At 36.5% G+C, this 27,204-nt stretch overlaps 1 protein-coding gene across 2 annotated transcripts in view; it reads left to right on the top strand.

Annotated features, from left to right (window-relative positions):
* The window catches only part of LOC136834938 (uncharacterized), a 564,478-nt gene extending 537,612 nt beyond the window's left edge, over positions 1 to 26,866 (top strand). For both annotated transcript variants that reach the window (XM_067097787.1, XM_067097786.1), the window contains 6 exons: positions 17,472 to 17,546; positions 18,843 to 19,088; positions 20,363 to 20,509; positions 23,449 to 23,625; positions 24,613 to 24,819; positions 25,518 to 26,866. In XM_067097787.1, coding sequence (XP_066953888.1) covers positions 17,472 to 17,546; positions 18,843 to 19,088; positions 20,363 to 20,509; positions 23,449 to 23,625; positions 24,613 to 24,819; positions 25,518 to 26,396 — 1,731 coding nt within the window. In that variant the 3' untranslated portion in view covers positions 26,397 to 26,866. The remainder of the gene's footprint in view (positions 1 to 17,471; positions 17,547 to 18,842; positions 19,089 to 20,362; positions 20,510 to 23,448; positions 23,626 to 24,612; positions 24,820 to 25,517) is intronic.
* Positions 26,867 to 27,204: the final 338 nt, after the last annotated feature.

The raw sequence follows: 27,204 nt of genomic DNA, 5'->3' as shown, positions 1-27,204 counted from the left end.
TTAGAGATATCATTCGCTGCTGCCACGTGAGCCCCTGGAATATTTGTGGAGGTGGAAGGAGGAATATAGAATTTAGGACAAGGCCAAGCGCTGGGACCTATGAGGTCATTCAGCGCTGAAAGGTGTAAATTGACATTAAGAAGGTTTGAAAGGTGTAACAGGAGAAAAACCTCGCGGTTGCACTTTGAATCAATTGTTAGGGGAGGGTGGAAAGTAAGATGGAAGAAAGAACATGAAAGGAGGTACAGTAAAAGGAATGAAAGGGGTTGCAGCTACGGGCCGAAGGGACGCTGCAAAGATCCTTAAGTAATGCCTACAGTGCACCGCGTGTGAGATACACTGACGGCACTACCCCCCTACGGGAATGAATATATGTGTGGTACAGGTCTTGGGTCCGTCAGCCTCATTCCTCAAAAATGATACTTGTTGAAAACCAGAATTATAGCCCCTCCTCACTTGATTGCAATTAATAATTTAAAGGTGAAAAATCTTCACTCATTCGTCCTTGTGTTCCATAATTATCGAAATAAATGTTTTTTTAATTTTATGCATTAGTTGCTGATGACTTGACTTTTTCTTCATTACAACATATTTTGAAAGGTATAGCATCTTATTTTTATTATCGACCTTCGTGAATTACTTGGAAATGAATTTTATCTATTAATAGCTCGAATGGAAAAAGAGGAGACCTAAAAAAAAAAAAAAATTGGGACCGATTCCACAAATCTGTCCCTGTTGAATACCAACTTCAAAATAACACCTGTCGATTATTTGTTAACAGATTTTACAGATTAAAAGTTGTACAAACACTGCTATTCATTGGTTATACAGAAAACAGCTTTTATTCATTATATAATAAAAAAAACTAGATCTTTCACAGATCAGACTCCTCCCAGTCATGCGAAACAGCCCAAGGAACAACACCTAGAGAGAGAGAGAGAGAGAGAGAGAGAGAGAGAGAGAGAGAGAGAGAGAGAGAGAGAGAGAGAAATGGTAAAAATCATGATTCAATGAAATCGGTGTTTTGTGCGCGTCTGCCCTTGTGCCCCGCCTGAAAGGACCCGAGGACGAAAAATAATAACCCGAACAAAAAGGGCCTCGGCTACTGTCTATTAGAAGCCTTTGAAAGATTATATACAACCGGACCGCCAGAGTCACCCTCCAGCCACCCTCCTTCTCGGAAGGGATTAGTCCTTGAATGAAGGAGAGGAGGGGAGGCCCAGGCCTCTTCCCCCTCCCCCCCACACCCCCGACAAAGGATTCTCCTTTGGCCAAACGGGGGACGGGGGGCGGGGGGAGTAGCGCTAGTTGCAGCTTTGTCTGGACGTAAACACCAAATTGGCTTTATTGCTTTTCTTACGGAGTGAAATGGGCTAGAGTTGCTGTCTCTCTCTCTCTCTCTCTCTCTCTCTCTCTCTCTCTCTCTCTCTCTCTCTCTCTCGCTTTGCCGGTGTATGTTTTTCTTTTCTTTTCTGTTTTTTTTTATGGGGGGGTGGGTGTGAGTGATTTGTGAAATAAGAGAGAACAGGGTATAGGTTTTTTTTTTTTCGTCTTGATAAGCTTCATGAAATATAAAGCATTTGTAGAAATTGCTGTCTTTTTTTTTATTGTGCGGGTGTATATTTTTCTTTTTTCAGTATTTTTGTTTTGTTTTGTTTTGTTGGGGGACCGGGTTGGTTTTAAAATGGAGATGAAAAGGTACAGGGATTTTCGCTTCATTTACAATCTTATTAAATTGTAAAGAATTTGGTATTCGCCACAAAATTTGCGGACGAGATATTTCTGAGAATATGCAACAAGTTTAAGAAATTCTCTCTCTCTCTAGATCTGCATTCTGTTAATTACACAACTTCAGGAATCATCAACATGAACATTGAGAAAGAAAGGAACATTCTTTTTTCCTCGGTTTTATTTAAATCTCAAATGGCAGAGAGTTGTCGTCCTCTTTGATAAGAACAAGCGATAATTACCCGGTATCTCGTAAACAAATAACGAGGATGCTCATTAGGTCAGGTTTTTGCGTGTAAGTCCCTGCAACTATTTTGTCCCTTGCAAGTTTTAATTCAGCGCTGCTCGGATTCAATGTTGTGACTGCCAACTCACAAATGTCTTTGGGGGTCCTTGTTCTTTTTTTTTTGTGAGTCCTTACCAGTCACGCCTGATTACAATGGCCCTGTTGTAAGTTCCTAATGGCCTGTTGTAAGGTTCTGAATATTATTATTATATTTATTATATACTTGCTTTTTGTACTGAGCTTTGTTTATGCTTAATTCTAGTGATCTGAGGATATCAACAGAAAATGTGGAAGGACAATTTTTTCTCAATTATTATCCGATATTTTTGCCAAAACATTTTTGGTTCGAATATAATTACCTGTTTTTATTTTGATTAATATTCATTAATGTCGTAAAATAGTGGCTAATGACATTGATATTTTCTCTAACTGAAATTTTTTTAGATTTAACCAAAGTTATCAATATTTGCCACATATCTGTGCCGAGAAATTAAGATTAAATTTCCGAATTAGATTGAATTCAATTTAATAAGATTCTTACGGGCGATTTCTGGTCTCTTAAATGATTGCTTTTTGTAGATATTGACGTTCGCAAAGAGTGGGCATTAATAATGAAATATTTTTTAATGAAAATGCCTCCAGAGACTTGGCTGGTGTTCAGTGAAATCAGAAACATTGACATTTATCGATGTCAGTGACCTTGATAAGTTAACTCATAGTTTTAAGAGCTCTGACCTTGATTTTTAAGATATTCGATTTATAATTGTAATAGTAAAATTTTTATTAATAATAATTATAACAGTACCAGCAACAAACACAACAATAACGATGATAATATACAATGGACTTTGACTCAACCGTTAAAGGATAAACCCCAGTTCCTCATTGGACGGGTCGATATCGTTCTCGGCTAGTACTTTGCTGAGCCCGCGTTCGAATCTCCGGCCGGCCGATGAAGAATTAGAGGAATTTATTTCTGGTGATAGAAATTCATTTCTCGGTATAATGTGGTTCGGATTCCACAATAAAGGTCCCATTGCTGTAACCAGTTGGTTCTTAGCCACGTAAAATAAGTCTACTCCTTCGGGCCAGCCCTAGGAGAGCTGTTAATCAGCTCAGTGGTTTGGTTAAACTAAGGTAGACTTAACTTAAAGGATAAACCCTTTTTAGTTCAAGGAAAGTAAATTTTGTATAATATTTCCCCTAATTATCAGAGTTGTCTTCTCTCTGTTAATTGACTTTTGAGGTTCTCACACATTATTATATGTATCAGTTATCGTTAATCTAGAATGTGCACATATTCACGTGGAATAAAACAAGAAAAACACATAACTATATAAGTTTCCACAGGACAGAATGTCCATATGCGAGGATGTCGTTCAATCGGAACCTCAAACGTTCAAGCGAAGATGTAATGCATTACTACCCCTAATACAATTTTTGTATTTTAATAATTTACTTACATTTTTATCTATTTATTTGTTAGTTTTGTTAATTTATCTGTTTTTCTAATAACTGATCATCTCATTTTCTATTTCCCATTAACGTTTGTTACTTATTTCGAATGAACACCATAATATTCTTTGGAAGCTAAAATTTCAAGTCAATGGCTCCTTTGTGGGCTTGTTCCATATGAATAGGGTCCATCTTCTGAATAATAATAATAATAATAATAATAATAATAATAATAATAATAATAATAATAATAATATGATGATGAGAATTTTAAGTTCCGATAAGATTGTTAGTACAAGTATGATGAGGCTTGCTATTAACAAAGTACATTGACAGAATACCAAAAGCAGGAAATTGGACAATGTGGCCAGAATTGCAACATGCAGTTAATTAGTCGTTATTACTGGAAGAGAGGAAGGGAAAAGTCAGGGGTTTTCACACACACACACACACACACACACACACACACACACACAGAGTATGTGTATGCATGGTGCAATTATATATACTTAAAATAATCGTAAAATTCTTGTTACACTTTGCGTAGGGGTAAGAAAATGATCTAGATCGGAGAGAGAGAGAGAGAGAGAGAGAGAGAGAGAGAGAGAGAGAGAGAGAGAGAGAGAGAGAACGTGTATATATGCGTGATGCAAGTATGTACTTGAATAACCGTCGAACTCTTGATATGATTTGCGTAGAGTTACGAAAATGATCTAGGTTGAGAGAGAGAGAGAGAGAGAGAGAGAGAGAGAGAGAGAGAGAGAGAGAGAGAGAGAGAGAGAGAGAGAGGCAGTTAAGGGATTTGCCCCTCCTTGTTAAGACATCCCGGAGTAGACGGGGATCAGGAGACAGAAACAACTTCTTAGAGCCATTCTTTAATGCGATCTTCCTCCCACAGTAAGTATAGGATAACATTCCCATTACTGCCACCTAAGAGAGAGAGAGAGAGAGAGAGAGAGAGAGAGAGAGAGAGAGAGAGAGAGACATCGCTCAGATGACATCTCCCCAACAAGACGTGCTATCATAGGGGATTCCATCCTCTTCCAGGCTCCCTGTGGAATGCAATCCTCGACAAAGGATACATTTGACTTAGGATCTAATCCGCTTCTTTACCCCCCTTCCCCTCTTCCATAGTCGTCCCTAGGTAATCCTCCCTATGTACCGGGCACTCCTCTCCCCCTCCACCATCTCCTTAGGTATATAACCCCCCCCTTCATCTCATCCCACCCACCATCACTATCTTGTAATTCGGATTATGATATGTCATGACGTAAAGCTGACACCATTATGCCTAAGTAACAAGTCTGGAATATTTGGAGTAAAATCGTGGGATGAGGGATTTTGAGGGCATTCCCACAAAGATTAGGAAAAGATAGACTTAGGATTGGATAATACGTCATAACGTGGAGCAGGTAAGCGAATTTGCTGTCATATTACCTATCTGTTTCAGAGGATAAAGGAAAAGAGGGTCGTCCATTTTATTTCGTTATTCGGTAATTGGTTTAAATGATGACGGTAAATAACAGCTGGCAGGTGTTATATACAAACGGTTAAGCTTCTGCTAGGCTGTAATTGACATTTACAGGAAATGGTTATAGAGGCTTAATATATATATATATATATATATATATATATATATATATATATATATATATATATATATATATATATATATATATATATATATATATATATATATATATACCATCACTGTGACACTTTTCATATTCACAAACATTAAGCTACAAATTTCGTTTAATACCCAATTCCGCTCTACTTGTGAAACAATACCGAAGGGGAATTACAATTGCCAAGTGGCTCGTCACCTGGGGGTTTCGATCCCCTACAGCAGCGAAGGGGAGTCATAATTGATAAGGGGATCGAATCCCCCAGGTGACGAACCACTTATGAATTATAATTCGCCTTGGGAATTGTTTCTGAGGCAGAGTGAATTCGATATTAAACATTAATAGCTTTATGGTTGTGAATTATATATATATATATATATATATATATATATATATATATATATATATATATATATATATATATATATATATATATATATATATATATATATCTGACCATGTAATTCAAATTGGAGGGTCATGATAGCGAGGTAATCTCCATCTTCGTGGAACTATTCATTGGATACATTCTCTCTCTCTCTCTCTCTCTCTCTCTCTCTCTCTCTCTCTCTCTCTCTCTCTCTCTCTCTCTCTGCGAGAACCATTAAAAGGTAATGATATTCCAAAAGTCTGTAAACACTGTATCGCTTGCCCACCTCTAAACCCAGACATGGAAATCATTCTCCCCAAGTTACACTTTCGTAAAGAAAGCAATCGTCAGACTTGAGACTAATAAAGATTTCCTCCATGCTAACCAACGTGGCTTTATGTAGGTTAGATCTATGGTATAACAGCTAATCAACTATTAACAATATTCTGAATCGTTAGGGTCGGCCCGCGGAATTAATATTATTTATCTTAAACGTGCCAAAACTTTTGGCAAAGTAGGTCACTTCATGCCAGGCAACGAACTCAAAGAAAAACGTATAGATGAACCTGTAAGAACTTGGCTGCGTAATTTTCTCTCAAATCGAACGCTTCCAGAGTCAGCTAATGGAGCGTTATCCAAAACAGCCCAAGTCGTATCGGGTGTCACGCAAGGTAATGTTCTCGGTCCTGCTCTCTTTTCGAAGATCAGTGGTATTGATGACGTTCCGCATATCTAATGCTTTTGTGTATATATACATATAATTGTATATTTTTCTATTTATTATTTAGTTATTCCATGGTTCAGAGGCACCAAGCTAACTTAAATGGGGACAAATTCAAGCGCATACGTTTTTGTTAGAAATTGATATACTTCGATCAGCATCTTGACCCGGTTGATAATGCCATGAAGATAAAGCACCAAGTGTAAGATCATAGGTCATCATCTCTGCTTACTTGGTATACCCTCATTAATAGAATCATAATGGTCTGTTGTAAACAGTCGGCATGGATACTGAGAATATATTCAGAACGAAATATCAAGATCTTGCTCGTCAGTACTGTCCCCGTACTGTACTATTCGCTAAATAAATCAGGCAAAGACATTATTGCATATTTTTGGGTAAAACAAAGTTGATAATTTGAATGTCTTTCCCTACTGTGCCTAGACTAAAGGCATTGATAATGTGTGGCATCGAGTCTTATCGTGAAAGGTATAAAATTCTGTTAATCTAAACGTTCAAAGAGAGCAAAGTTCCTAGCGAGGTTTTTAGGTCCTCTAACACGCCCAGCAAAACCAGAAACCTTTTCCCCTCAGTTCCACCCAAATCCTGTAACCGGCGTCAGATGCTGCAGAAGCTGTATACCTGAACCATGGTCCAAGCATCTTCAACCTACTCTGTATCATAACCCAGCCGAGATTGCTCGTACATATTCGTTTCCTCTAAAGACCGCTGGCCTATAGAGTTGTCTAGAGCGTCACTGTACCTCGACCATGAAGAAACGGCCTGTACACATAATTAAGCATAAGTAGGACAAGATCCTGGATATCCTGTAGCGGATGAGCCAAGATGCAATGCCGCCGGCCCTTTCAGAGGACCCCAATACAGGAGGCAATTCTAACTCGATCTGGCACCTTATATTCAAACCCGAATCAGATCCAGCATCATTGCTCTCAATAACTCCAGGGAGTTGTATCTAAGACCACACAGGCGAAGGCCTCGAAGGAATAATCCCCCCCCCCCCGCCCCCATCCAGCCACCCGTTGGCGTAGAACAGATCTTCAGGTAATTCTCTCTCTCTCTCTCTCTCTCTCTCTCTCTCTCTCTCTCTCTCTCTCTCTCTCTCTCTCTCTCTCAGTAAATTCATTTGAGTCTTCAAAATTTAAGTATATTTTCATTATTACGAATAGTTTAAAGTTATGGCATTTTAACCCGTTTCATAAGCAAAACCAGTGCAAAGTATTTGTAAATGTTATGATGTACACTTCAATAAAGACAATACTTCAGACTAACCGGCGCAGGGGAAATTGCTGCAGTGGAACAAATTATTAGTGTATTTTATAGACGAATGCTTTTATGAGCAAATAAAATGAGAAAAAATCAAAACTGAATGAACTGAGATGGTTAGCCAACTGCCTATTAGTGTATGTTTTAGATCAGTGCTTTTATGAGCAAATAAAAAATGAAAACTGAATGAAGATAGCCTGAGACTGGTTAGCTGAATGGATAGCAAGCACAAGATTTTCAACTGATATGGTCATTATCGCCAGTTAGTATTTTACTGGAGAAATCGCAGCAAAACTTTCTGTAGCCATCCGTCAGTTCCTAAACTTTCCAAAGAGAAATTTGCTTTCGTAATGACCATAGATATTAAATCTTTGGAAAGCATTATTCACTAATTGACTGAAGAAACTCCTGGTTAACGGGGTCGATCTACTTTTCAGGATTATTCTTATCTAGAATGTATTAAGACAGTATCTCCAAGCAAAGGCCATGCCATTAATCGTTTGTTTGCTCAGCTTTTGCTTTCCACTTAGATATGAAAACATTCATCTCAGGGCGCAAGGACAGTATTTTATTTGTTCCAGTTCTTGTACTATGTGTACTGAATTTTATTTATTTATATTCAGACTGTGAGAAAATTGTAATGGATGTTCCCCATATCAGGTGATGGCTGGTTCCCTCATTAATCGTAATAAGTTTGGGGAAATTAATAAGTAATTGAAACTGTGACCTTATGCACATCACTTGTTAGAAATCCAACTTGCAGTTTCAATACTTGTCTACAGCAAGGTAAAGTGTAAAATGTACAATGATTTGAGTGGACGAAAATCCAGTTGCTATTATTTTGTGTTATATATAATATCTGCACACATGTACATATATATATATATATATATATATATATATATATATATATATATATATATATATATATATATATATATATATATATATATATATATAGAGAGAGAGAGAGAGAGAGAGAGAGAGAGAGAGAGAGAGATATAGAGATAGAGATATAGATATAGAGATATATATATATATATATATATATATATATATATATATATATATATGTATATATATATATATGTATATATATGTATATATATATATATTATATATATATATATATATATATATATATATATATATATATATATATATATATATATATATATATATATATATATATATATATATATATAATATATATATATATACATACATATATATATATATAGATATATATATATATATAGAGAGAGAGAGAGAGAGAGAGAGAGAGAGAGAGAGAGAGAGAGAGAGAGTTACACATAACAATTTTATGTTTAATCAGTACCTTTGTATTGAAATAGACAAAAATGTAGTGAATCACACATTCCTTGTCCCAAAAAAAAAAGTAAATTCCTATTTCATTGTTATAGAACATTCACATCTAAATAATTCATGTACCCAAAACTAACTGTAGACTCCACTTTGTCCGATGAATCTATTTAAAGAAAACACGACATATTCAGACTTCACCTGACCGCCTTATTCAACCCTCGAACTCATTTGTATGATAACTACAGATGTGTCTGTAGATTAGCCAAAGAGAGATGTTGGGACCTTTTTCAGCATTGCGAAACACTTGGAGGGGGATGTACATTAAGGTAAATGTTATTTCCGTTCTGGCTGCTCTGAAAGGCGGACGGTATTTCCTCCCCCCCTTTCATTATCATGTTGATTTAGGGACAGGTCAGGTGTGTGTCAGTTCTACCTGGGCCTGTGTTATTCAAATACCCGGCTGAGTAATGCGTGGCGTGATCTCTCGACTTCGTTTAGTTTTTGGCTGTCCGTATAGTTGTTATGACTATATATATATATATATATATATATATTTTTATATATATATATATATATATATATATATATATATATATATATATATACATATATAAATATATATATAGACACATATATATACATATATATATTTATATATTTTTTATATATATATATATATAAATATATATATATATATATATATATATATATATATATATATATATATATATATATATATATATATATTATATATATATATATATATATATATATATATATATATAATGAATATATATGTGTGTGTATAGAATCTACTTTTCACTTTTTACCAGATACATATGAAATACTTTTCACTGTTTACCAGATGCATATGTAATTGTAATAGCCACAGTGTCCTCTTAACGTCTCGAATTCTGCGCGCTTTTTTGGATACGCTTGTCACTACAAAGCCTTAAGAGCCATGTGCAAGAAATATGAAGAAATTATGATGTCCGGTAGCGGGAAACTAACCCGGGTCCCCTAATTATTTATTCCATACTTTAGCTGTGTTGTCAACCATTAATCATCATGTAGACCAGACTTTTTAATGATCATATCTATAATTCGAATTTGAACTCTCTAACTTTACTAGAGATGGTACTTCTTGAACATTAGGTTAAAATCTGTATAATTCCATTTATAAACTTAAACCTAAACTTTATTTCAATTACCTCTCATTACATTTGGTAGATATCAGATTCTCACTGTTTAATTAGCACTCCTACTTAAATCCTAACTGCATGTTGATTAACTACGGCCACTGACAGTGCGACGCCAACTTAGCATTCAAATAAACCAATTATCTCTCAGTCGGGCATTCTTTATCAAGAGGATTACATTCCAACATAATCATGACATGAATACTCGACAAAGTAATTTGTGGGAGTGTGATAATGGAACAGATGTTATTCGTCCTGTTTCCTGTCCAAGTAATTATTTATCGTGATTACATAGGCGAATGTTATCGCCGGAAACGTGTTCAGAACATTGGGATGTGAACACGCCCTTCCCGAGAACGTTACAAAATTAATTTTGACAGTACTGCACTAATTATATAAGGTAATTATATAATCTGGAATTGAATCGGTGAAAAATTTTTTCCAGAAAGGGGGTGGGGGCGGGGTAGTGCCGTCAGTGCATCTCATGTGGTGCACTGTAGGCATTACTTAAGGTTCTTTGCAGTGTGCCTTCGGCCCCTAGCTGCAACCCCTTTCATGCCTTTTACTCTACCTCCTTTCATATTCTCTTTCTTCCATCTTTCCACTCTCCTAACAATTGATCCATAGTGCAACTGGTAGGTTTTCCTCCTGTTACACCTTTCTAACCTTTTACTGAGTTTCCATTTCAGTGCTGAATGACCTCATAGGTCCCGGTGCTTGGCCTTTGGCCTAAATTCTGTATTAAATTCAATTCTTTGAATATATCCAGTTGCACTACTAAGTATTTATAGTAATTACGATCTAGAATGTAATCAGTGCAAAATTTTTCAGAAACGGGGTCTCCGAATATATCCAGTTACATTATTAATTATTTAAAGTAATTACAATCAAGAATGTAATCAGTGAAAACTCCTTTCAGAAACGGTGGTCTCTTAATGTATATAGTTGCACCATTAATTATTCAAAGTAATTACAATCTAGAATGTAATTAGTGAAAATTTTTTTTCAGAAATTTGGTCTCTAAATATATCCAGCTGCACCACTAATTATTTAAAGTAATTACAATCTAGAATGTAATCAGTGATACAAATTTTTTCAGAAACGGGGGTCTCTGATTGTATCCAGTTGCAACACTGATTATTCAAAGTAATTACAATCTGGAATGTAATCAGTGAAAATTTTTAAGAAACGGGGTCTCTCTGAATATATCCAGTTGCACTACTAATTATTTAAAGTAATTACGATTTAGAATGTAATCAGTGCAACATTTTTAAGAAACGGGGTCTCTCTGAATATATCCAGCTGCACTACTAATTATTCAAAGTAATCACCACCAGGAATATAATCATTGAAAACTCTCTTCAGAAACGGGGAAGCCTCTGAGTATAATCCCAAAGTGTTTTGGAGCCTCAGATCGGTAAAGGAAATACGACAAACGCTTTGCATGCGTAATTGGCGCCCTTATCAGAGGGAGATTTTATCTCACCGTTGACAGAATCGGTTTTATGTTCTTTGTCCGACAATTTGTTTCCTCTGTGATAAAACCAGCGTTTTCGTGATACCGTGAATTGAATACTAATGTACAGTATGTCGTTTGGGCTGCATATGGCGTTTGTGTATGTATGTGCGGGTGTGGGTTTCTAGGTGTTACCCTTTGGGCTTTTGTCAGTTTTGCATTACTTCTTTTTTCGAGTGCAACCCACCACAGCCAACTAACTGAAACCCACCACAGTCAGCTGACCACCAGGTACAATATTCACTTCTAATAACTTAGCGGAAGCACAGTGTTATGTGAATTACTGCAACTTGATTGAATCTCTCTCTCTCTCTCTCTCTCTCTCTCTCTCTCTCTCTCTCTCTCTCTATTATGTGTGTATATAATATATATATATAAATTATATATATATATATATATATATATATATATATATATAAATTATATATATATATATATATATATATATATATATATATATATATATATATATATATATATATATATATATATATATATATATATATATATATATATATATATATATATATATATATATATATATATATATATATATATATATATATATATATATATATATATATATATATATATATACATACATACATACATACATACATACATACATACGCACATTTATATATGTAAGGAATTCATGCATTCTCTCTCTCTCTCTCTCTCTCTCTCTCTCTCTCTCTCTCTCTCTCTCTCTCTCTCTCTCTCTCTCCAAAACTATTAATTTCTGCCGATGGAAATTTTAAAAATATGAAATTTTCGATGAATCGAAACGTCTTCAGACGAGCAATAGACGTCATTAATACGACCTCGAATCTGAAACTGAACACGAAAAGCCAATTCCCGAGGAATGCCCAAGAGACACCTCACAGAGGACCCACTCTCAATCTCCTCCATTCTTGGGGCCAATCAAACTCGCCTCTCCTCTCCCGTCCACTAATGACGATAACGATGCCACAGCTGATAAGGCGGGTCATTAGCTGTCCGATAAGGGTCATTAGAGCAGATGGGTATACCGCCTAATTGATAGAAGTAATGCTGGGCGGCTCCGTGGCATTCAGGGGCATCTTTTGTCTCCTTCTTCAAGGACGTCAGGAACGTCACGGGCATACTGATCGAAGGGTAACTAAGTTAGACGTCGGGTGTCATGAGGGTGTGTTCATGAGGTTTTAATAGCGCGTCGTCATGTTCATTAGATTCGGGTACGGGCTGTCGTAAGGTCGTGTTCATTTGGGTTCGCCACAGGCTTCTCTGTGGTCGTGTTCGCTTAGTCTAGCTACAGGTGGTGGGAAGGGCGGGTTTATTTGATTTTAAATGTCAGTTGTGACAAAGACGTGTTCATTTGGTTTCACTACAGGCTGTTGTTGCTGTGTGCGCGCGTTTGGTTCGATCACAGGATGTCACAATGACATGGCGGTTACATTTCTGTTTCTGTTTGTTTATTCCTTTGTAGGTTTGCCTCTTTCTGAGTTTTATGTTTGTTTATTGCAAGATTTCATATATATATATATATATATATATATATATATATATATATATATATATATATATATATATATATATATATATATACGTAAATATTCTCGAAAATTTTTACCTAAAATTGGCTGCATGAGTAGCGAAAATTGATGAGATCTTGGGAGGGATAAGGATGTAACTTGAGGGGAGGAGGTACCTCTGAGGATTTGGCTTGTTCTACTTTGGCGGAAGTTTGAGTTCCCCGAATGCAATGCCCTTGTTACGCACTGTTCAGAAGCCATGTTCATCTGGTGTCACTGGGGCTGTCGTAAAGGTGCGCTCATTTGGTTTGAGAACAGGTTGTCGCGAAGATTGTTGTTCATTTCAATTTTTAATTGATATTTGTTTTTGCAGTTGTATGTACGTTTCAACACAGATGTGAGATAGTCTGATAGATTATCATTATCATTTTTAATATTTTGATGCGTACTGTGATTTTTAATTCAATCTTTCGCAAGGCGTATTTGTTTGGCATGGCAACATGGTGCAATTATGGACTTAATTTATTTTTATAAGGGGATGGTCATTGGGTTTGAGTGCTTGAAGTTTTAGGACGATTTTATTAAACCAGAAATGCAGGTTGCTCAAAGTCTACGTTGATCTTAGCTGACTGCAAGACGTTTTAAGGTCTTATTCATAATAGGTCTCGCTATCAGAATACTGTGTTCATCATTCGGCTGTTGTAGCACAATGTTGCGTTCAGTAGCTTTGGCTACAGAGAGAGAGAGAGAGAGAGAGAGAGAGAGAGAGAGAGAGAGAGAGAGAGAGAGAGAGAGAGAGAGAGAGAGGGGGTGTTATCCCAAATTCTTCCAAACAACACCTGAGGAAAGCTATTATTAAGACAGGTGCAGGGGATATTTATTTGATATGCAACGTGGTATCCGTAAGGATATTTATTATGTGCTTATGCTTATATTGACCTTCATCGAATTTTACTTCATTGAAAGTAAAATAACAAAAAGAATCTTATAAAAGTATTAACAACTTGCAGAGACCCTAATCTGTGCGCTCTTTAAAGGCATGAGATCTTGTATCACCACCATTGATATTTTCATCTGCTTCAGGACAAGTTTCTCTCTCTCTCTCTCTCTCTCTCTCTCTCTCTCTCTCTCTCTCTCTCTCTCTCTCTCGGGATTAGAGACACTGTAGTAACTGTACATTCTCTCTAGAAATGCCAGTTGACGTTCACAGTGCGGATTAAGCTCTCTCTCTCTCTCTCTCTCTCTCTCTCTCTCTCTCTCTCTCTCTCTCTCTCTCTCTCTCTCTCTCTCTCTCTGTCTTTGGTGTAAGATATCGTTCGTTATTCTCCTCACACATTGTCCTTTAATTCCGTGGAAGCTTGTATAGATTTTCAACCTGATGCCACACTGTACAGATAATAATAAAAATGATAATGATATTTACCTATCTCTCTCATCCGTTTGTCAACGCATGTCCCTGACCCCATCCCACGTCACAGTGACCACCAAGTCAGCCTCCAGCCAGCAGTGATGAATTCCGAGCTTACGTTAATCCGTCGACAATTCCCCAGAAATTATTACGCTAAGGAGATTGTATCTGGCATCCTCTGTAATGTAGGAACTTGGTACCCTACTTCTTTGGTAGTTCCCTCTCCTACTAGTTCCCAGCCTGTTGGCCCTTCACGCCCCTTCGGACTGGGGAGAGAGGGAGGGCGTTCTTAGGGGCGTCCTTACCTTTGAGCAGGACCTGGGGCAGTGGGAGGTGCATAGGATCGAGTCCCTGAATCCTAAGGAGAGCTGCCCCTTCTTCCCCCTTTCCTAAGGGCGTCTTCAGCCCTATACGGAATAGAAGCTGGGGCGCCTCCTTGAGCCCAACCCGAAACCAGACTCCCGATTGCCGGCCAAAACAAGTGGTAATCGCCCAGCCGGGCGCAGTGTGGCGTACGGGCGCGACAGCAGCCCCGAAGGGAGCCTCAGAGGGGTTAATCCTTCTTAGTCTGGACTAAATCCTTTAATAGATTACTTAATGCTTTTACTGGAAGGAATTCGATACGGTTCGTGTCTGGAGAACGCCCTGGCCCCACCCCCTGTTTTTAACCGGGCGCGTGAAGTGAAAGGCCGACTTCGAGATAGTATCTTCCGAAGATTGGAGGAAATAATATGGAAAATGCATCGCGCATAATAAATATAGGCATCTCCTCCCTTCAGTACCCTAGGTATGTGGCTAATCCCCTTCTCTTATGGATTGGAAGTACGGCCTCAGAGGGGATTTTGCGGAAGGAGGTCAGAGAGAGAGGGATTTGTCTGAAAAGGCAGAAATGTAGCATATTTGTAGTTGAAGGCTATTGAGGAGAAGAGAGGTCAAAGAAGAGAGAGAGAGAGAGAGAGAGAGAGAGAGAGAGAGAGAGAGAGAGAGAGAAATTGTCTGTCAGAAAGCAGAAATTTCAGCATAATGATAGCTGAAAACTATTGAGGCTTTAAGGCTTAACTGATTTTTAACATTCTTGGGGTGCATATGATAAACATCAGCTAATCTGGAATGTATTTCGGCAAAGTTGTAAATAATGATGTTAAAGTAACAGTAATCACTGTGATTACATTACGCTGTGGAAGGTTACCGTATGAAGAATATAAAAATTACATTATATTCCTTTTTAGAATAGAAATATGTATTTTTCTGTAGGTGATTACGAAGTTCCAATAAAATCTAACGAAGAACAAAAATATAAATGTTTATTATTATTATTACTATTATTATTATTATTATTATTATTATTATTATTATTATTATTATTATTATTATTATTATTATTATTATTATTATTATTATTTCATTGAATAGAAAGGCCGTCTGGATGCCGTTGAGTTTGTATTGTGTAACTCAATCTCTCAATCTTGAAAGTCGAAGTTTTATATTCGACTTTTGGGTTTAGAAGTCGAAAATAAAGCTTAATGACTCACGGCAATTTTTAAGAACGTGAGGGACATAGCAGGAGAAACATGATATTCATCTTGTGATGCCTTGAACATGTAATGGGAACGGTCCATTTCAATTTCATTATGTTTAAAGGCTTGTTAATGGCACCAAAATTATGTTGCTGTCTTTTGTTACTTTCAGGGAAATTTTCTTTTTTTCATTTTTTAAAAATTTGTCACAAGGTTGCTGTTCGTCAGCGATGGAAAAATAATTAGCATAAATCGGGTAATTTCTTATATAGCTTCGTGTAAAATTAATAGGCCTACAGAATTCTATTAAAGTTAGCGATGACTTTCTTAAGGTATATTTTCTTTCATTTCCGGTAAAATGGAGTCATTCATTATCATAGAAAAGGTCAGCCGCAGTTTTTTTTTTCCAGTTATTATACCTAGCCAACTGTAGGCATTTTATTTTTAGTTCACAGAAGTCTGTTTAATATTAAGAAAAGGTCGACTGATCATCATGTGTCCTAAGTTAAGCTTTGGTGGAAAGAGGACACGGAGGTACAGATTCGAATAGTTGCCAGAGAAAGTAAGCTCATTCTGCTGCGAGGTTTTAATGCAAACAGACATCGAAAATTGGATTTGATAAAATTACGATTTTTTTTTTTTTTTTTTTTTTGCAAGTGTGTTGTCTGCAAATTTCTGGGCTGACATTACAAGTCTGTATTATATATTTTGTAAACAGCTCAGTTCAGACATTATTATTATTATTATTATTATTATTATTATTATTATTATTATTATTATTATTATTATTATTATTATTATTATTATTATTATTATAAAAAATCTCACAAAAGATGCTCATCCGAGCTAACATTCAAGAACCTTTAGAAATGTTTTTGAGCCATTACATGTGAACTGAAATTCGCCGTGCGATGTTCCTGAAATACGTGTCGAGCTTAACCAAACTCCTATACTTATTTTGCAGTATATAATTTTCTTCTTAACATTCTACAGTATACACATATGATTGTTTTGAGGGATTTTACATATGAACTCAATTTCGTTGCGCGATGTTGAGCTTAACAAAACACGTGTTTTGAATTACGTTCTATATTATTCTTCTTAACATTATATTATGTAGATTGGAGTGTTTTGAGGTGATCTGGTCATGTGGAGAGGATGGAAGTTTGTATACGTCAGGATTCCGGAAAGGAAGAAGGGCAGTAGGAATTGAAAAGTGCTAACGCACATTCAGTACATTAAGGTATATAGAGAGTGCGTGAAATATATATATAGGTGAATGATGCATTGTGTGTAGGGGGCTTGGCGCACTGTTGGTGATCCTTCAGAGTAGTTATCTGAATAGGCTGTAAGGTTGAAATAAAGGATGAGTATGGCTGTGACTATTGAGTATGTGTGTGTGTGTGTGTGTGTTAGTGTTTGTGTATGTCTTTTTTCTTCTTTGGAGCCTCCTCTAATAAGGGGGAAATGGCTTAGTATTTGTCAAAGTAACAATTTTTTTTCTCTCTCTCTTTTCTAGTGTTGGAATTCCTGTGGTATTCTGCGCCATCAGACTGGGATCTGGGGATCCATGTGTTCCGATCACACAGCCTGTGTAAGTAGAGAAGATTTAAGAAATTCCATTCATTTCAAAGAGATTTCTGTTTACCTGATAATTTTTTATCGCTCACACAGACACACACACACCCACACACACAAAAGGGTCGAAGCTGTAATATTTAAAAAATTTCTATTTGCCTGATAATTTTTTTTTTACATACACACATGTAAGAGTCTAAGTTTTAATTTTAATATATTTCTATTTACCTGATAATTTTTTTTACATACACACATGTAAGAGTCGCAGTTTTAATTTTTAATTTTTTTAAAGATTTCTTTTTCTTTTTACCTGATAATTTTTAAGTTTAATTTTTTAAAGATTTCTATTTACCTGATGATTTTTTTCACGAAAGACACATGTAGGAGTCGCAGTTTTAAGTTTTAATTTTTCATGATATCTATTTTACTAGATAATTTTTACTCACACATATGTGAGAGTCACAGTTATGTTTTAATTTTTTCAAGATTCCTATTTATCTGATAATTTTTTTTACGCACACATACGCACGCACATGTACGAGTCTCAGTTTTGTATATGCGTTCGTGCGTATGTACTTGGTGGGAATTAATGATTTCTGGTGTGCAAAAATATTCAGGTAGTAAAACTGAGTTTTGTAGTTTTATGTAATGTTTATAACGGTGAAAAAAGTTCTTAATTTGTTTTACAGTCCGTGTATTATTTCAGTTTTCTGCTCTGAATTTCAGAATTTCTGAACTTCTTCAGTGGTTTACGTTACTAATGAATTTTGAAATGGTTATTATCCTGAAGAATGTGATGATTTTACGCCTTCTTGAAGAATGATGACGCTCTTTGTCTCCCTCTCTCTCTCTTTTGATTACGCTCCCTCTCTCTCTCCCTTTTAATGACGCTCTCTCTCTCTCTCTCTCTCTTTCTTTCTCTCTCTCTCTTTTGATTACGCTCCCTCTCTCTCTCTCCCCTTTTCAATGACGCGCTCTCTCTCTCTCTCTCTCTCTCTCTCTCTCTCTCTCTCTCTCTCTCTCTCTCAGACACACACACAAACATACACACAGGCGTAGTTCATGTCCCCATTGTAACAAAAAAAAAAACAATTCATTAAACTGTCTCGTATTGTTAAGACATTGCAAGAGGACGTCCAGAATCATTTTTTTCCCATGGATATCCACCAGTGCAGACTCTCCCTTTTTAAGTACAAATCTAAACTATTAAGCCTTATTTATCTGTTCAGCTCATTAAGAGTTTCGCCTCTAATTACCAAAACAACAATTATTTTAATTATCTTCCCTTTTGTCTTCCTCTCTTGTTATGCAGTTGCCGGGTTGCCAAGTTGCATGCGGTTTTTACATGAGCTCGTCAAGAAACGGGGCGGGGCTCCGGCCCTACATGGTTCCGCCCCCTCCTCCCCTGCCAGCCTATCAGCCGCCTCCCAGAGTCAGTGGGAGGAGTCAAGTTGTGTGGGGGGCGCTCGATTGGTCAGGGAGCGCTGCCCCTCCGAGGGATGACGTCATCTACGTCTTATTTATAAACAGCGGAAGCGGATGGCGTGAAGTCGTACAGGTGACGATGAAAAATTGCTCTCTCTCTCTCTCTCTCTCTCTCTCTCTCTCTCTCTCTCTCTCTCTCTCTCTCTCTCTCTCTCTCGTAAAATTTGAGAGGTATAATGTGGAAAGCGAATTCTTTTCGTTCTTAATAGAAACAGAATTGCCCTCTATAAAAAAAAAAAAAAATGAATAAAATTGAACTTAGTTAAACAGAAAAATTTGAGGGAAAACTGATTTTAGTGTGAAGGTATTTTTGGTGATATTATTAATATTATCATTTATATTTTTAATATATTCAAAATGATTAATTATTTATATGGACAAGCCTGAAAAGCCATTGGCTTTCAAAACAAAATTTACAAAAGTTAGAATGCGTATTTTTGAAATGACAAAACAGAAAGGAGAGACTAACAAACAAATATGTAATGATTATTTATTCAGTTTAATCTTACTTCTAACTTCGCGTAGTATTTAATGTAAGTTTTATCCTATGTTGCTCAACTGATGTAATTTACTTCTCAAGTTCTTGCATCTCATTCATTCTATATAGGCCTCTTAGGTCTGAATTTGACATAATTGCTTCTCCCATCAGACTCCTGAGGTCTGTTGCAAGTTTTGTAAGTTTCGGGAAATAAGAAGCCAGTTCCTTCCCGCAGTGTAGCAGAGGTTAAGTTTCAGAGAAACGGTTCTCAAGTTATATTATATATTGGCACATGAGGGTCGAGGCAGTTATTTGGATGGTGAATGAAGAGAGATTATTCCAAAAGAATTATGTAAATTAAATCAGTAATCTCATTTATACGAATAATTGAAAAGTAAAAATATTATAGAATTTTAGCATTAATGAAAACGAGAAGACCAATCCATATATATATATATATATATATATATATATATATATATATATATATATATATATATATATGTATATATATATATATATATATATATATTAGCATACAGAAAAGGAATATGTACCTTATGTATATTTTGCATAAATGTTATGCATGTAAAGCTTAATTATTATTTAAACTCCCCTCTTCATAGGTAATATGACTATTATTGCAACATTTATATATTTATTTATATATGTATTTGTATATTACTATAAACGTTCGTCAATAGACTATTTTAATTGATAATTATAATACCGAAAGCAGAATAACATTACCCTACTTTATATATTTAAATATTTATTTACATTTGGTTGACAAATTTTTTATTTTTGATTTTCATAGTCTTTGCTTCACGGTCCATTTATTTTTAATTTGCCTTTGTTTACATTTGCAGACGACCTCCCGTAGTACCCACATACCCCCAGGTGTCACGGGGGTGCCAAGGCTCCGATTGCTAGCAGTCACCCAAGAGGGAGTTGTCGCTGCCTCTGACACCGTGCTTCAGACACATTCAACTCAACAGGGCACTGTGGAATACAAGGTAAATACTCCCACTCTGTTGACCTTTGACCTCATTAATATCCATTTCCACATGTCCTTACTGCTAAGAGCGTGTCAATACTGCTTCAAAACATGTCGTAAACATATCAGCCACTCGTGGTATACTTGTCACAAACAAGTTGAAAACATTGAAAACACGTCGCCGACCGTAAGTGGAGGACGAATATATGGCAAATGCTGGACAGTGTGTAAACATATCGGCCACTTGTCTCATACATGTCACAGACAAGTTGAAAACAAGTTGGCGACCATAAGTGAAGAACCAATATTTTGCAAGTGCTGGTTGAAGGTGTGAACATACCGGCCACTTCTCTCATACATGTCCCAGACAAATTGAAGACAAGTCGGTGACCATAAGCGGAGAACAAATATTTGGCAAATGCTGGATGATGGCGTGAATGCAAAGACCACTTGTCTCATACATGTCACAAACAAGTTGAAGACCTGTCAGCGACCGTCAGTGGAGAGCGAATATTTGGCAAATGCTGGATGACCGCATGAAGCACTGGTTAGGGCCACCAAAAAGCCGCTGACTTGTATCCAATCTGTTTATGATGTGTGTGCGATAAGTTGCCGACATGTTTATGACATGTTTTAGTGTAGTGCAGACGCACCCATAGACTTTTTAATAGGCACTTGCACCACCTGGTAAGATTAGTTGCAAGTCTCAAAACCATTCGGTGTTTGGTAAAAGAGGTGAGAAATCACACGCTCATTGCCCATTGCCGCTTGTACGTGTCTGCTAAGGTTTGTAGCGTGCACCAAAACCAGCTCTCAGATGCACTAATTTCCTTCTCAGGTGCATAACTTTCAACCTTAGTTATACAATTTTCTGTTTAACGGCAAAATTCATTTTTATAAAAGTTTGGCGTTAACTTATAACCGCATTAATTAAATACTTCATTTATCTCCGTAAATTTTCTTTTTAGTTTTATTTCCTCATTCTTTAGTTATATATCTTTACTATTCCGTTGTATAACTTTTCCTTCTTGGTTGTCTATATTTTCGCTTTATTAACTTGGGTAATAATAATAAAACCTAGTTATTTAACCTTATTTTATATATAGTTGTTGAATATAATTTTATTCTATGTATAGTTGTAGCCTTATTCTGTATATAATTGTTGCATATAACCTTATTCTATATATAGTTGTTGCATATAACCTTATTCTATATATAGTTGTTGCATATAACCTTAATCTGTATATAGTTTTCATATAATCTTATTCTATATATAGTTATTGCAAATAACCTTATTCTTTATATAGTTAGTTGTATAACTTTATTGATAATCAGTAGCATATTACTGGAACTGTGTCACCATATACGAATCTCTTCCCCTCCCCCGCCAAAAAGAAAAGAAAAGCATTGTCCTTTTAGCTACACTCCCAAGACATTGTCTCCCAAAGGCCGAAGCTGCCTCACCGGAAAGAACCGTGAAATTGCGATTAAAAAAAAAAAAAAAATCAAGTGAATAAAAGCGTCATCGCGAGGTCGCCCCAATGTTGGGGTTAGGGGGTTGTCTCAGGGCATCCGGTATCCTTGCCCAAATGAAGATGAAAGGGGTTTTGAGGTTTAATAATTTTAAGTCATTTGATGCATCGTGGTCTTCTTCTTCTTCTTCTTCTTCTTCTTCTTCTTCTTCTTCTTCTTCTTCTTCTTCCACTCGATGGGCCGGAGTTCAACTCCCCCGGCCGGCTGATGAAGAGTTAGAGGAATTTATTTCTGGTGATAGAAATTCATTTCTCGCTATAATGTGGTTCGGATTCCACAATAAGCTGTAGGTCCCGTTGCTAAGTAACCAGTTGGTTCTTAGCCACGTAAAATAAGTCTAATCCTTCGGGCCAGCCCTAGGAGAGCTGTTAATCAGCTCAGTGGTCTGGTAAAACTAAGGTCTTCTTCTTCTTCTTCTTCTTCTTCTTCTTCTTCTTCTTCTTCTTATTATTATTATTATTATTATTATTATTATTCAAAATATGAACCCTGTTCATATAGAAGAAGTCCACCAGAGGGGCCACTGACTTGAAATCCAAGCTTCCAAAGAATGTTATGGTGTTCATTTGAAAGAAGTAATAGAAGATAAAAGGAAATACAAAAAGAAGACATCAGTTATTAAAAAAGTAAATTAATAAATAAACAGACAAAAATGCAAGGAAAGTATGAAATACAAGGAGAGCTAATTTAGGGTAGTAATGCTCTTCATCTTCGCTTAACCTTTTTTTCTTTGGGTGATTTTGGACTCCTGTATTTTGTTAGTTTCATTATCATAAAAATCCTATATATTTCATCTTGTATTCATTTGCCCGTATTTGGTCGTTCTTTCCCTGTGCTCTTTACTATGCATGATGATGATGATGATAATGAATATGAAGAACAGTCCTATATATTTTTCCTGTTTGCCGCTTTATCATTATTTGGCCGTTCTTTCCTTGTGCTCACTGTATTTGTGGACATAATGATGATAATAATGAATAATATGAAAAACAATTACGCTCTTGAAAAGGATGATAAAATAAGGCCATTTTCCTAGGTGTAAATATTGGTGTATTTTCAACAATATACGAAGGTGTACAATCAAAGGGGTTTGTTTCCACTTCGGTAATAATAATAATAATAATAATAATAATAATAATAATAATAATAATAATAATAATAATAATAATAATAATAATAATAATGAGAACTAGCACTTATGCTTCAAGTAACTTGCATGTGCTTAGATGCAATTACACATGTAAATATTTAATTTTATCCCTGTCTTCCAGGAGGAAGAACTTAACAACAATAATAATGATGAGAATAATGATGAGAATAATGAGAACTAGGACTTACGCTTCAAATAACAGCACATAATAACTTGCGTGTGCTTTGTATGTAATTACACACATGTATATTTTTAATGTTTTCCCTGTCTTCCAGGTGGAAGAATTAAGACCAGAACCTGCTGACCAAGTTCCAGGAGAATCCGTGCCCAGGGGCGTAACAGCAAATCTCGAATCCCCCGAGGTTGAGCCTTCGGAATTCTACCCGTACGAACATTTTGAGTCGCAGAAGGTCACCCCGAAAGATGCATTCCCCGAAGGCTCATCTAGTTTGGTTAGTAGTTTTTTTTTGATTGGTTGTTGGTTCATTAATTTTTATTCCACAGCCTTGTCCGGGTGGCATTTTCCCGAGATGTAACCGAGTACTGGGACCTTTCCTTGAAAAAAGCGGGACGCCATTTCTTAAAAACTAACCATAGAATTTTCTTGAAAATAATCTCATTATGTTTCCCACCCCAATTTACAAGGAGCACCCCAATTTACTAGAATTTTCTTGAAGTCTTCCAATCTAACCTAACCTAACCCAACCTGACCTAACCTAACCTAACCTAACCTAACCTCACCTCCCAACCTAACCTACAGGAATGGCAAAAAAAAAGGGGGTGGGCTGGCGCAATACTAGCATACATCTCAGGAATTTGCATCCGGGTGGGTAATTTGATGGGTTTAGCTCAAAGGTTTGACAGAGTTTATATGGATGTAGTTTTTGGGCGCTATATAATTCTGCTAATCATTTTTTTTTTTTATTTTGGCACCGATTTTTATTTTTTTTTTCCTACTCCAGTGTTCCATCTGAGCCGTTTTAATTGTCATAATTTGAACATTATTTTTAATCCATGTTCAGGTTTTAGGGTCATTTTGACTTGATAAAAATTTCTTCCTTAAATTCTTTTTCATTAAACAATTAGCTTTAATCCCCTTTCAGCTTCAAGTACATTTCTTCTGGACCCGTTTGAAAATGTAATATTTATTTATTTTCTAAGTCCACCTATATATTTTTTAACAAAGATACTTTTCATGTCCATTCTGCTTATTACTATAATATCTGTATAAACAACTTGACTTCCGTGCAGTTATTAGGATCTGTGTTCTTAAACATCATTTGCTTTTAAATCCAAGTTGTCCTTCTTTGTCTTGCAGTAAACGTTATAATCTAAGCGGAACTTATAGGAAGAATCTTATTTAGATGACTATATTTTCTATAGTTAATGCCGATTACTGGAATCCTTAACATTAAATGCAAAACGTTCGTTCTGTCTAGGTGGACCCGACATGGGCGTTGCAGGTGGTGAGAGTTGAATCAGGCATCATGGCTGAAGTCAAAGTTGCGTGGGAGTCAAGAGGTCCCGAAGGCGTCGAGTACCTGCTCTCTTGGGTGGAAGAAACTGGAGGGGTCTCAGGACACCTCCTTACGGACCAACTCACGACCGATCTTTCTCTGTGGCCTGGACAGGGATACTATCTTCAGGTAACATGAAGTAGTCAAAGTGACGCTCCACATCTGCCTAATCTGTTTTGATATATTAGTAATTTTCTAAAGGTTTCTGGATGCTAAGTACCTTGAGGTGTAGATTGCAGTCCTAACCTTTTATCATGCCTAGGGGGATATAGATCAGTGGAAAAGTTGTATACTTAGAGATAAGGGGATTAGCCGCGGGGAATGAAAAGTAGATATAGATTTAATAGTAATAGCCACAAGTCCCTTTTAACTTCTGATCATTAGTATATTGTAGAGGTTGAAATGACTGGGAAAACTTTAATGCTGTATTTTGTAATTAGTTGCCCGTTGTAAATTGTAAAGACATTCCAGTACTTACTGTCTGTACTTTTCTGTTGAAATTTTTGAAAAACCTAGCAGATCAAAGATATTTTTGCTATGGGTGTAATAATTTTGAAAAGTAAATAGGTTTTTGGCCTGGAGATTTAGTAAATCTAGTTTTTGAAAACTTTGTGCATTTGGGTAAATAGGAGCCATGTTGCATCTAGTTGCGATAGTTATCCATTTCACTTAGTTTAACTGTACAAAGAAGTAGAGTAAATATATTTTTTTTATAAATATATGATTAGTTGCAGTGCTATCATTACACAGTAGGTTTAATCACCAAAATGACTAACTATAGGTCACTAATTTGAACAATTATCAACATAACTTTTACCTTGACACAGGTCGAACTCATTGACTCGCAAGGAAACCCTGTTATGAAGAGTCTTGCAACCCCTGTCATGTTCAGAAGCCTGGCTAATGCGAGTGGTTCCAACACCGAGAGAAGCATTCCTCCTACAGTGCCTGTTCAAGAAGGCTCTCCCCGTTCTCCTGAAGTTTCAGTACCCACCGAAACTCCTACAACTTCGACCACATTAAATGACATGCACAGATCAGGATGGCTGAATGATGGGACACCGAGTACCATGGATGCAGCACCTGCAACTGCCAAAACCCCGAACGAAAACCTGCAAGAAACAGCCGATTATCCTGATGATGCGTTGTCAGAATTACTGCCTCCAAGTAGTGAGTCTGAATATACAAAAGTGACTAGTCAGGTGGACTCTGACGTTGGAGGATCAAGATCAGAAGCCGATGTCTCGAGTGACATATCTCCAGAACATCCTCCTTCAAGAGGGGGCTCCTCTACTGGAGTTTCAGCCGTCGAGATCCCAAAGATAATCGCGGCTGAGGCAAATAGCGAAGAGGTCCTCTGGTATGTGGGCGTTAGCATAGGAGTGCTTCTCATATTAATCCTCTGTAGCCTTGTGCTCTGGTCCTTGGGCAAGTGTAGGAAAACGCCGAGGAATAGCGAGTACATTGAGGACCGCCTCAATGGCGTACGCTCATCGTTCAGAGAAGATTTCATCAGGAGGAACTCGAACAACCCGCAGACATCATGGACGTTTGAAAAGTGCCGGGCATCGGCGAGGGACCCCAGGATGGGTCCTTCACCTTCAAGAAAGGACGGCATTCCCGGACGCATAGACAATGCCTCCTTGGTGGAGAACTACGTCCTCATGCTCGAGTCTCGCCCGCCGAAAAAGAAACCGAGACACTAGTCATTAAAATATTTATAGGAACGGAAGATGTTTAGTGAGATTCGTTTTTCGAAAGTCTGAAATTGGAAATTTATTTCGAGAGATCAAATATAATCTTTGTTGAAACGTTTTAGTGCTTCCCCCCCTCCCCCTCATCAACGTTTATGTACATATAATAAATCTTGTGCTTTTTTTGTATACTGTAAACGATGCCAGAACTCTGCAAGAGACAACTGCTTTTGGTTTTGAAAGCTGCGCAACTAAAAGTGATGCATTTCCAGTGAACAATAAAAGAGAGTCGCTCGTATTCGGTGATTATTGACAGAATGTTGGAGTGGCAGGAAACATATTAGTCATACGATTATAAACTTTGGAGAGTGTTTTCATTATTGGTTCCAGTTGTTATATTTATAAAGAATTAAGTCCTTTATTACCAAAGAATAGTTAATTGTGTGTATATAAAGATTGTTGTAATAAATATTGATAATTGATTGTCTATTAATTTTCCAAATGAATACATCGGAATATTTTTATCCAGTTTATAGATAAATGTTAACAGAAACAGAGAATGACGGGTGTGTACTAGATGAAAGCCTGAATAATGGAACATCAGTAATCACACTGCCTAGTAAGCTACGTGAGAATGCATACGTTAACATTTAAGTAGTTGTTAGGAATGCAATCTCCTAAGCCAATTGTGAAGGAGAGCTTAATAGTCAGCTTTCATTTAAACAGAATACTCAAGTTAACAGTGTGCGTAGTTTCGTATCAAAATCTTTGATGGTCACTTCAAATGAAGTACAGTATTTAGGAAAGATATAAAACTTGA

The sequence above is a fragment of the Macrobrachium rosenbergii genome, chromosome 54 (assembly GCF_040412425.1).
Source record: "Macrobrachium rosenbergii isolate ZJJX-2024 chromosome 54, ASM4041242v1, whole genome shotgun sequence".
NCBI classification, from domain to species: Eukaryota; Metazoa; Arthropoda; class Malacostraca; order Decapoda; family Palaemonidae; genus Macrobrachium; species Macrobrachium rosenbergii.
The sequence above is the reverse complement of the archived record's forward strand: the minus strand, read 5'-3'. Positions and strand labels throughout refer to the sequence as shown.